The 12,080-nt window shown below is 39.8% G+C and overlaps 1 protein-coding gene across 3 annotated transcripts in view; it reads right to left on the bottom strand.

The window, feature by feature from the left end:
- Positions 1–12,080, bottom strand: part of ANKRD44 (ankyrin repeat domain 44) — a 119,810-nt gene that overhangs the window by 5,647 nt on the left and 102,083 nt on the right. For all 3 annotated transcript variants that reach the window (XM_059727225.1, XM_059727224.1, XM_059727226.1), the window contains exons 22-26: positions 9,892–9,975; positions 8,466–8,611; positions 7,452–7,534; positions 6,141–6,223; positions 3,885–3,976 (exon numbers count right to left, since the gene is read on the bottom strand). In XM_059727225.1, coding sequence (XP_059583208.1) covers positions 3,885–3,976; positions 6,141–6,223; positions 7,452–7,534; positions 8,466–8,611; positions 9,892–9,975 — 488 coding nt within the window. The remainder of the gene's footprint in view (positions 1–3,884; positions 3,977–6,140; positions 6,224–7,451; positions 7,535–8,465; positions 8,612–9,891; positions 9,976–12,080) is intronic.

The following is a 12,080-nucleotide window of genomic DNA, read 5'->3' as shown; positions in this document are numbered from 1 at the left end:
ACCACAAGTTCTGAATGAACGAATTTTAAAAGATTTCAGATTACTCAACTGAACATTCAGTGTTGAGTATTTAGAAGGCAAATTATTTAGAAATTAAGTGATCAAAAAAAGGACTAGACGGGACACATGGTACATATTCCATGAACATTAATTAATTATCTAGAATTTACCTCACCACTAACAGGTAATGCTTCCTTTACTTAGGAAGTAGAAAATACATTTTGAAATACACAGGAAATGTGATGAGGAGAGTACTTAAGTGAAGAACTGGCAAGCTACTTCATAGCTTGTCTTCACTGCAGTTATCTCAAGGTTCTTAGTTAGGCATTCACAGCTCCCATTTGGACAAAGAAAACTTTTAAGTGCTCAGTGTTGCTTATACTTGTGCTGGTAGCCTGCCCACCTTTATAGTGTGAAAGGAAGCTAAGCCACTCAAAGCTGATCATCCTCCAGTACCTCCAACAATTCTTCCTCTGTGGCCAGAAGGACAAGCTATTGTTCTTACAATCTAAGAATTACAGAGTAGCTCAGCTACCACAGCAATAAGAACCACAGTATGTGACCCCAGAAGTCCTAGTACTCCACAGCAGGAATGATTTTAGGGTGCAAACAGAAGCGCAGACCCCCACTTTAACTCAGGGCACTTCAGAGAAAGCGCCATGAGCTAGACCAATCCTCCCAAACCAGCAAGACGTTAGCTGTTGAGTTGGGAGGGTGGGAGAATTGAGCTCCAATTTGGAGCCAATCCTGGAAGAAAGGCTGAGTCTCTGAAGCCTCTTTCCCTAGCTGTGCCTCCTGCCCCTGGCCCCTGGTGCTGCCTCAGGATGGGAGGTAGAGAAGGAAGGAGAGGGAGGTTAATTCTGGGGTTTCTCCAGCCTGCACTGGAGTGGGGGGGGGGGAATGGGGGTGTATTGGAGCCTCCCCAAGGTGGGGACTCCAATCTCCCACCCTCCAATGCCAGCTGGACAACCCCCAGAACAAGCTCCCCCCATCAGTCCAGCCCTGCTCCTGGCATGTGTAGACACAAGTTAACGAAGGTGTTCCATGTTAGGCACAGACACAAATTACATTTGTCATGCTACTGGCCCCTTGAAAGAGCTCTAAAGCCATGACCTAACAAAACAAGTTAACCCTTACTGTATGAGGGTTCAAATGAAGACACTCCAGAGCAGAGCACCCTCATTAATGTCTATCTGCTCTGGCACTGGACTGCTGCAGCACAGCCTGGCCCCTGGTGCCATCTCAGAATGGTAGGGGGAAAAGGCAGGAAAGGGAGGTCTGTTCTGGGGTTTCCCCAGCCCTGCTGGAAGGAGGGATAGGTGGCTTGGAGCTTTCCCCTGAGGTGGGAAGGGCTCCAAATCCACCCACTCCCCCACTCCAGTGTAGTTGGGGAAACCCCAGAACAGACCTCCCTCCCCTGCTTTCTCCCACTCCCATCCTGAGTCAGCAAAGGAGCTGGCAGGTGGTAGAGTGGAGCTATGGGAAAAGGCTGAAGAGATGCAGCCTCTCTCTCTGGATCAGCTCCAAATTGAAGCTCAATCTCCCACCATCCTGATACAACAGCTAATATCTGTTGGGTTGGGAAGATGGATCCAATTCATGGTGCTTTCTGTGAAGTACCATGAATTAGACGCAGGAGCTGCACTTCTGTCTATGCCCTTTGGAGTGCCTTCATCTGAATCCTCATATAATAAAATAAAGTCAGGAAGAGAAATTGAGGAAAAGATTGCAGGTTGCAATCGGATGAGGAGAATTAGGAAAAAATCATTCTCTTTTTCAAAGCAGCACAAGCATTACTCTGAACAATCACTACTAGATAAACTGCAACACTACTGGATACATTGTTTGGGTATAGAGTTTAAATGTTCTTTTTGCTCTTTACATTCATGCAGGAGTAACACCTTAGCTGTGTCATTAAGCTTGATCTGGTTCATTTAATTGTTTGTATGCCAGAGATCTGGTAAATGGTTTTGAGTAGAGCTGGATGAATAATTTTTTTTTTCTCATTTAGTAAGCAAACCAAACAGTGAGATAAAAAACACTGAACTGCAACAGATACTGTTAATTTTTTTAGGTGAATCAGCAAATTTAATGTTGCCTTGAAACATTTTTAAACAAGATGTCCTATTTAATTTTGGGATTATTTAACTCTGTTTTATTCCTTTATTTAAGAAATAAGTCAATTTTCTAATGAAGAATTCAATTGTTATTTTGAAACAAAACCTTTTAGAAACATTCACTTCAATATTTTTACCAGCTGAGACAATTCTATGGATTCAGTTCAAATTTGCAAGTATTCTAGGTTTTTCCTAAAACTGCATTTTTTCCTGGTTCTAGTGCTAAGACCCTTGTGCCTTGGCCACCTAATGCAGTATATAATGCTATCCCAAATACACAGTACAGCTTAAAAGTTTAACCTTCCTTAAACTTGATAATATGTTTGAGGAAGATGACTTAGGGGAATTCATTTTTGAAAAACTACTTGAAGAATAAGTTCGTAGTATTCACCCATCTCTGGTTAACATTTTTAATACCGTAAGCAAAATGCCAATTATTTATTTCTAAGCAGCTAACAAAAGCTATTAATTTCTTGGTTTTCATTTACAGTAATACTTCAAGTGTAGTTTTTTCAGCAAAATGGAAACCAGGCAAACATAGAAAGATCAGATATAATGTCTTCCAATTGAAGTGGATCTGTTTCCTCATAAAGGACATTTAGATTTATATACAATTAGAGTATTTGTATTTAATAACAGAGCTAGCCCAGAACTGAAGCAACAGAACTCTATATGACAGTTAGATGCAGTATAAATCTAATGTTCAGACTTATTAGATTGGTGGAAGTGTTGAAAGTTATAGAAATTATTAGATCAGTATGCCTGTCAGCATTGCTCTTCACTACTTCTAACAGTGCATGGATGGATGGGCAGTCTGTTGCATCAAGAAAATTAGTACATCTTGTATTTCCAGCTAAAATAAAGGGCCTCAAAAATAGTTTCTTGCTAACAGCATAACAACAAAGTTCGGATGACAAAAGATAAATAATTTAAGCAGCAAAATTAAATAGTTTAAAACCTTCTGTTCCTCCTAGAATGTTTCTAAGGATTGCAATGCAATGGATACACAGGTCTTTCGTGTACACATAAAAATGGTTACCTAATGACAATAGTCTAATTGTTTAATTCTGTGGAATATACCAGAATTTTTTATTCTAATGCCTGTAATAGCAGGTACCTTTCAGTAATATAGTTTTATCATTATAATTAATGCCACATTTTGGAGAAAAAGTTCAATCAAAAGTATTCCAAAACGTGTTCCTTGCTATAGAAGGCTATTTTAGATCTGTTACAGCCATTCTTCAAACATGTACATTTACTTGGGGCCAAAACTTGTCTATTTATTTAAGGTAATGATAATTTATTAGCATATCACATTTGGCCAAAGAATTAGCAATGCCATCTTTGATCTCAGAATGCACTGGGATATAACCAAACAAATGTTGATGTTTTTTATCCCAGTTACTAAACATATTCTGATGATATTTATAGTCCTTGATTCTGATACAAGCAGCAAGAATCTTCTGGTCCTTTTTCCATGTTTAGGAAATTCAAACTGCTGTTGCACCCAAGCATCACAGAAAGACTAGGCAATGACAGCACATGTAAAGTGAACATTGTGATGTCTCCAGTGTGTTTGTTCTATATAAAATATACCTTGTTTTCATACTTACACAACTCAGTATCTTATTCACAAAGAAGTACAAGTATCAGTGTTGTCTATTCAGTTTAGTGGTCTTTTTTCTTTGATGGGTTGTAAAATCATCTTTTTTGGTGCTGCATAAGACTGTCAAAGTGTATTGCATAAATCTTTCGCCTTTTACTTACCATTTTCATCCACTGCTAGTACACATGCCCCTTTGGCTAGCAACTCCTCAACCACCAGCTTTAAGCCATTCCGTGCAGCAATATGGAGAGGTCTACAAAACATTAACACCTCAACTCAAGTATGGTTTGAAATAAATTGAAATGCCTGTCTGGGAAACATTTATAGTATGATCCACTGTTACAAAATAATTTTTCTGCTTTCATGGATCAATAAAGTTGCACCTAGATATATTCTATACAGTACCCCACAATTAAAAGTAATTGTGTTCTACATCTGTAAAACATCTTGTTTTAACACTCAGACAGACCTGTATAAGAAATAGATTATAATACCTATATAAGAATTTGTTGAATGTTTTCTGATATAGACAATTCTTTGAAAATCTCTTGCACTTCCATTATTGGGAGCAGGCCTTTGACATTAGTAGGGGAATTAACCTCAAAGTAATGTTTTTCTTTGTCTATCTTCAAGACTGGCAAATATATACTCTTAAAAAAAGCTGATTTTTTTCCTTTTTGGCATCCAATCAAAATCACTGAACATTCTGCTCCTGGACCCTGTTACTGTCAGTGCAGCTGCAGGAAGGAAGGACCTAACCCTGCACAGCTCCAGTGACTCATGATCTTTGCTGTGGGCACCAACTTCACAGTTAAAGGAAAGACAGCACCAAGTTGGACTGACCTTCCTACAAACACCAGGCCTAGTACCTGGATCTAGTGGTATAAACCAACTTTCCCCTTATGGGTTACATAATGTAATTAAATCAGTTCTGTAGTTCAAGTGGCTAAAATCAGCATAGCAATTACTTCAAGGTTCAGGCTTCAAATTCTACTGATAATGTATGATTAGGGTGGGTTGTGTTTTAATTGCACAACATTTCCCTCTTTTGTTTAAAGAGAGAGGTTGCATATGAAAACATCATACAGGATGGACTCTTAAGGATTTAGAGATAAAATTGCACAGGCAATCATAAATTTTTCTAATGCTCAAGTACCTGCACTTAAAAGCTAAATAGTAGTTAATGTATTTTTCTTATAAAACACATGCTAAGCAGAAAGGTCATCCCAACTTATAAACTATCTGTCCTAAAGAACTGTCATTTCCAAACCAAGAGCTTGCGGTCGAAGAAACTGTTCTTGCTAAGAATAAGTGGACTTGCAGCAATCCAGTCTGTGACTGCAAATCCTGCTCCATTAGATCTCAGAACTAGCTAATGTAGACTAAAGTGTGGATGATTCTGGTGAAGGAGAGGTATGGCTAGGTCATTCTGAAGATGCAGGCCCAGGCCCACAAGTTGGGTTCCTGCACTGCAGCCAAACCAAGTTCATCTTGTCCCCAGCACTAGGAGTAGAAAGTAAGGCTAGGCTCAGCTCCAGCTCTAAGACCTCTAACCTAGTGGCACAATTTCAAATGGCTTACAGTCAGCTAAAAGTTGGATAGAAGCTGCCCCAGATCCCTCTTCCTCTCCTTCACTGAGTTTTGTTCTGCATAGGAGACCATCTAGTGGAAAACGTGGCAGAACTCTTACAGAGTCCAATTGTAAAATCATCTCTTCACTCCATAGAGTCTCTGGGGATGAAGCCTCTATAAGGCACACCTATCTTGTTAGTGGAAGTAAATCAAGATGTAAATCTAAAAGATAAGTCTGTATCTTGCCCTCAGATACATAAATATATCATTGCCAACATCAACCATGAAAAATCATGCACTGGGGGCCTAAAACTCATAAGACTGACTTAAAATTGCAAGATTTTATAGACTGCGGATCAAAACAGGTCTGATGAAAATCCCACTAGCAGTAAAATAACTGAGTGTCGCAGGCCTTAATTATTTCCCAAAAATCATAGCAGGAAATGTAAGCTGCTTTTAATTTTAAAGTGACTACTTCCCTCTCTTCCCTTTTATTTCTCCCTTTTTTCTTTAATGTCTACAAAACAAGCTTTTCTAAGACGATACTATAGAACATTATTTTAAGGACTAAAAAACTTATATTTGCTTTTGAAAAATAAAGCAACTAATCTTCCTAGAAATGTATTAAGCTCCTGCTTTGTAAATTACTGTGGTTGTTTGTATGCCTAAAATCAACGGTTCTTATATTCTCCCCAAGTAAACATTTATAAATTTACTTAATTTAAGATACTATGCAAAATCTAAACAACCTGATTTTAATATTCCAAATATGAATGAAATGGTAAAAGAGCAATATACAAGAGCACTAGAGAACAAAAAGTAGAACAAAATAAGCCTTTACTTACGTCTGCAATGCATTATTTTTTGCATTAATAAGGCTCTGTTCTTGTATCTTGTCAAGTATTAACAAGGCACATTTTTCATGACCCTGATATTAAAAAAAAAATAAAAACTGAAATTAATCTGCTGAGGACTTAAAAAATGGGGGGGAAAAGCCATTAAAATAAGTCAAACAAAAAAGAACCTGCATTTAAAATGCAGATGTATTTGTCAGTTTCAAACCTAGAAATGCCTTCCACATTTTAAGTAGGAAAAGAAATCTTAAAGACACCTCTTAGTCATATACTAGTTGCAAAAGCTTCCGCTATATTACAAGGGCACTGTGGACAATTATGTTGTCCAAAAATGTCATTAATTTGTACAGACTAGTGCCTAATTCTGCATCATGATCATCTGCATGCCTGTAGGAGATTGCTTGGACACAACAGGCTACAGAACTAGGGCACTAGATGACAGATGTCCAGCACAAGATGTCCATTCCTTGGGAGGGGTCTATCAACAAGTATATAGTATTATATATAGTATTACACTTGTATGTCATCTGTTTTACAAACATATAAGTAGAGTCCATGAACCTTTAGAAGTTGAGCTGCAGCTGGATTTGACAAACAAGTCCCTGAACAAATCTGATCTTTGTTCAGTTTCCACCTAGTAATACTAACAATAAAAAACCTGAAGGAAGAGTCATATGGTCATTTTTTTTCCTTACTAAGCCAGGCTATGGCAGCAGAGATGGAGGGAACAACAAAGCAGTAGAAAGAAAACAGGAGAAGAGAGGAGCCCACTGTAGTTATTAAAGCCCACTGTAGTTATTAAAACACTGAACACAGATTCTGGAAAAGAAAACACGACCAAACTCAGTTTTTGCCTCCACTTCCAGAGCTGAGAGCTGTTTAAGTTGCAATATTCTTTCTACAGAAGTTCTCTTCCATAGAAATCCAAGAAACAATGCAAGTAGTTGAATCTGTGTTGAATAGCTGAATCTGTGTTGTACTACAATAATGGGAGATAATTCAGTAAGGTCTCAATGGATTTCCATTATTTTCCTTGTTGTTTTACCAATGTCTCAGATGTAGTAGGATGCAGCAGCCTGTCTCTCACCTCTCAGAGTTTACAAGAAATATTTAAGAACAGCTGGCTACCACACTCCTCCCTGAGCTTGTACATATTATATCACTGTAGTGCTTGGAACCTCATCAGCCTGGGAAATGAGCATCTCCAACACACTACCAGGATCTTGTTCTGAATACTTCTATAGGTTACATATGTATAGGCTGCATATGAGCACTTGTAGTCTACAAAGTTCCTTCACATACTTTACTGCTAGCCAAGTGCAAGGGTGTATTCAAGTCCTTATCCTTTGTAGTCAAATCCACCTTGGCAATGTTCACCAAAAAATCTGAAATACAGAAACAGAAGTCATGTAGTGGAATAATTCTGACCTCCATATGCACAGACACGAACAATTCAGTAAGCAGTCCTATGGCTCCTTATGTTACAAAATCCATAGCAACATGGAAGCAAAAGAGTAAATGAAAAAGTATACTTTGTGCAATTAAGTCAGCAACCAAAACTGGAGCTAGCAACTTGTTAAAAATGGAAAGCTGCTAACCAGACACTTAATTTTACCCCAAATTGTCAGTAAACAATTGTTATTTTAATTTGATTAGTGAAATACACATCAGGAAGAGTAGTTTTTGCCTGATCACCCCACCATGGGATCCTGCTTTGATTAAGTGGGTCTTGCTCACTTACTGCCCACCTAGCAATAATAGAGCTGGAAGTAGTAACTCAAGGTGGAGGCTGAGCTCTCAAGTCTGAAGGAAAGATTTTTTTTCTCCTTATGTATTTGTTTTACCCAATGCAAACCCCAGGAAGCGAAGTTGCTGGACTTTACATAGTATGTGGACTGGCTTTAAAATATTTGAAGAAAAGCAGTTGTTTATACATTCAAAAAAATGTTTTTCCTCTTCAAGCTATGGTTCTTTTAACAATTTAACTGCAAAAAGGTTACTCATCCCCTTGCTATAATGAAGATGTTACTGTTGCGTATAATCAAGAAAATGAGACACATGAATAACTAATACCAAGAGCATTTTTTCATACAGCAGAAAATAGGGCAGAGAGAGTCTATTAATGAAACTTAAACTGCTCTGAAGTGGGAGAAAAAAAATGAAATAAAACATTCTGGATGCAGCAAACAGGATTTTTTTTAAATGTAAAACCAACTTCTTTTTACTGGTTTCAGAGAACAGATGTATGCACATGCCCTTAATATTTTGCATTTATGTATGCAATCTTAAGATTTACAAAAACAAATGGGTACTTACCTACAGCACCCGCATGACCATTTTCAGCTGCCATCATAAGTGGTGTTTTCCCTGAATTATCTGCAGCATTTACTTGTGCATTATGACTTAAGAGAAGCTGCAGGCACTCCACATGATCAGCAAAGGCTGCTGCATGAAGTGGAGTTCTAAAATGAGAGAGCCCAATTATAGCTTTAGAACATGAAGGAATCTCTAAAATACTTATAGCATTGTTTATTTAAACTTTCTGGAGTAAAAGAGTATAAGATGCTTCAAATTTTGTTTTCTTAAGTTATGAAATCTAAACTGTCACCAAGGCAAACTATGTAAGAGCAGTATCCCAAGCAAAACCCTAGTATTGCTTCCCCAATTCTGATTCAGTTAATGGAAGAGATGGATAGAGTTCTTGACACTCTCATACAAACAGGATGTTTAACCTAACAGAACACACTGTATCATTTTAAAAAAATAGGGAGGCAAGAGGGAGGGAGAGCAGGCTCAAATTCTGCGTAGTACTCTCTCAAACATGTTATGTAGGTTTCAGTTAGTTTCTGCTGCCCAGGTACCAGCCAGGCCTGGGACTGCTTAGCTTCTGAGATCAGACAGGATCGAGGACATTCAGTCCGGTCTGACCATAGGCTCAGCTAGTTTCAGAATAACCTTTTGGCATATGAAGAATATGAATCCGTTATTAGAAGTGCTGGTGTATTCCACATTAATGTCTTACATGCTACAGTAACCATAGGTAACTGAATTAATCTTAAATGCAGCAATGTTTTTATAAGATCTGTAGCTTATTTTGTGTGTGACATGCAACTCTAAGCATGAATTTTTCTGTTTCTATATAAAACCATGTGACATGCCATTTGGAAAGAGAAAGTTATGGGTGCTTCAAGAGATCTTTGTGGTGATTTTCTGGTTGGGGTTATTTTAGCTTTGTTGTCTTCTGTAAGAGGAAAGTCTTTGATTTTAATCTCTATGACAGACAAATTAAAGGTTTGGGTGGCACATTACCCAATTTACACTGGTGCATTTTGTTTAATAAACATTCTTTCAAATATTGTTCCTGTGAATAATATATTAAATGCTTTTTTATCTATATAAGATACGGTCCTGCTTCAGGAACTCTGGATGCATTTAAAAGTTTCGGAGAAGAAAAAGGTCTAACTCAACCATTATACAGAGTTCAAGGGAACAGCTCTCAGCCCTAGGCATTTTAAACAAACAAAACAATACTTATTTTGGTAGCAAAATAAAATATTAAATAAGGTTTTCTTTTGAAATGAACAACTTTCTTTGTTGTGGCTAATTGGGGTTGTGCAGGGGATGGTATAATACATTGTAGCCCATTTTATTAGATGTAGATTAAGTTTCACAAATCAAAAATTAATAATGGTCTTAGATTGGTTCATCAACATAGAATGCATTTGGTTCAGGAGACTCTTACCTTCCTTTGTCATCTTTACAATTGACAATGCTGGCATCTATGGCCCCAATAAGCAGTGATGCACAGGTTTCGTGATCATTAATTCTATGAAGAAAGGAACTTTTTTTAAAGAAAACAGGGAACTACTCAAATACCTTCCTATCTCCTCATACATATTCACTCCTCCCCCTGCTTTACATAGTACATTCACAGTTCTTTGTTTAATTATAATTTGTTCCAACAAACCTTTTCCTTAACACTTGCCACTCTGAACTAGATTCTCACAAATCTAACTATTCCCAGGGACAGAGTAATGGTAGCATAGATTTCCCTTGATACTGCAATACTGAGTCATTTTGTCCTGAGGTTCCAATGTACCTTTGAGTTCATAAGATTATAACCCCTTAGTTTTCAGTGGGGTCTTTCATGCTTAAAAACTTTAATAATAATTGGTATGTACCCATATATATCGTGTTATTGTTAATATAGAAACTAATTTCTCACATTATCACTTTTTATCTAATCATTTAGTCATGCCACTGTCTCCACAGAGATGCATGTTTAGTTCTGTCATTTTTCAGAGATGTCCTGAGTTCAAACATATGTAGCATTTTTACAGTGACCGCTAGCATATCACACATATAGTAGCTCTACAAAAAAGGGCAAAAATTAAAAAGGTCAAAGAGCTTTCACCTGACAATGTGTAAAAGTGTGGTGAAAGAAAAAACCTCCAAGGACGGAGATTCCACAACCTCTGGGTAACCCATTCCAGTGCTTTACTGTCCTCCCAGTGAGAAAGTTTTTCCTAATATCTAACCTAAACTTCCCTTGCTGCAACTTGAAACCATTGCTCCCTGTTCTGTTATCTGCAGGGATCTGGGTTTTCCATTTCCCATGGGAAAATGGAGAAAAAAAACGGATTTTCCCCTTGACCAGAGGAAAATGCAAGTTTTCTCATTTTAACGGAGACACTGAAGATTTTGCAGTTTTGCATAGAGCTCTCTGCAGGCTGACAGATTTCCAGCCTGTAGGGAGCTTGGAGGGAATGGGAGGAGGGTGGACAGGCATGGGGCACCATGTACATGTATGTACAAGGGTGCCAGGCAGCCTAGAGAGCAGCTCCTGTAGGTAAGTGGGAGGGGGAGGATTGAGGCCCCCATAGGAAGGGAGGGAGTTCGGCAGGGCTGGGGCTGCAAGCTTGGGCTTTGGGCCCTGCTGCCCTTCCTCGGGGCCTCTGCAGTCCAGCAGAGGAACATCAGGGAACAGTGGGGCCACTCAGGGATCTCCTTGCTGCTGTGAGCTCTGTGCTACCCTGGTTAGGCATCCCTGCCTGTGCAGCAGCAGTGAGGGGCACAACCCTGCACCACTGCCCCTGCTGCTACTGCACTAACAGGGGATGCATCGTCATGGCAGCATGGTGCTCGTAGCAGCAAGGACATCATCACGCAGCCCCACCGTTCCCTGCAGCGCTGGGTTGCACCCACTGGGCTGTGGAGGCCTTGGGGGACAGGAGCAGGGCAGGAGCTCAAGCCCGCAGTGGGCAGCCCACTCCTGCCCCTGCCCTGCGCACAGATGTCGGGGGCCATGGATGCCCCCTAACCACCTGGAAGTGTGTGCAACGGCAGAAAGCCACCACCCTCCCACCACAAACCCACAGCAGGCAGGGAGCGGGAAGGGAAGCTGGGCTCCATTCTGCTGCAGCAGCCGCCGCCTCCTGCCAGGGGCAGGGGGCTGTGGAGCTGGGTCCCTGGCCTTGTAGCCCTGGCAGCTGAGGGCCCCCTCAGGCAGGGCTGGGGGGGTGTGGGGGAGAGTGAGAGGCACATGCAGGGCCAAGGGGCTGTGGGGAGGGAGTGAGGGGCACCAGCAGGGCTGTAGGGGCTCTGGGGGGGCTTTTAATTTTAATCATGGGTTTGGGGGTTTTTATCAAAGAATTTGCAATTTTTTTTTTATAAGGGAAAACCAGGATCCCTGGTTACCTGCCACCACTGAGAACAATTGAGCTCCATCCTCTTTGGAACCACCCTTCAGATAGCTGAAGGTTACTGTTAAATACATTAGTAAAACTCCTTTAGATTCTGCAGATACTAAGATGTGTCACTTCCATGGCACTGTTACTCCTAACATAGTAAAGTCCTTCTGTAGGTGCAACACAGGGTCTGTCTTTTACATGGACTCAGGGCAGGGATGGGAATGGTAAAAACAGGGATCAA

The sequence above is a fragment of the Alligator mississippiensis genome, chromosome 4, assembly GCF_030867095.1.
Source record: "Alligator mississippiensis isolate rAllMis1 chromosome 4, rAllMis1, whole genome shotgun sequence".
In the NCBI taxonomy this organism is placed as follows: Eukaryota; Metazoa; Chordata; order Crocodylia; family Alligatoridae; genus Alligator; species Alligator mississippiensis.
Note: the sequence above shows the minus strand (reverse complement) of the source record. Positions and strands in the feature narration are given on the sequence as shown.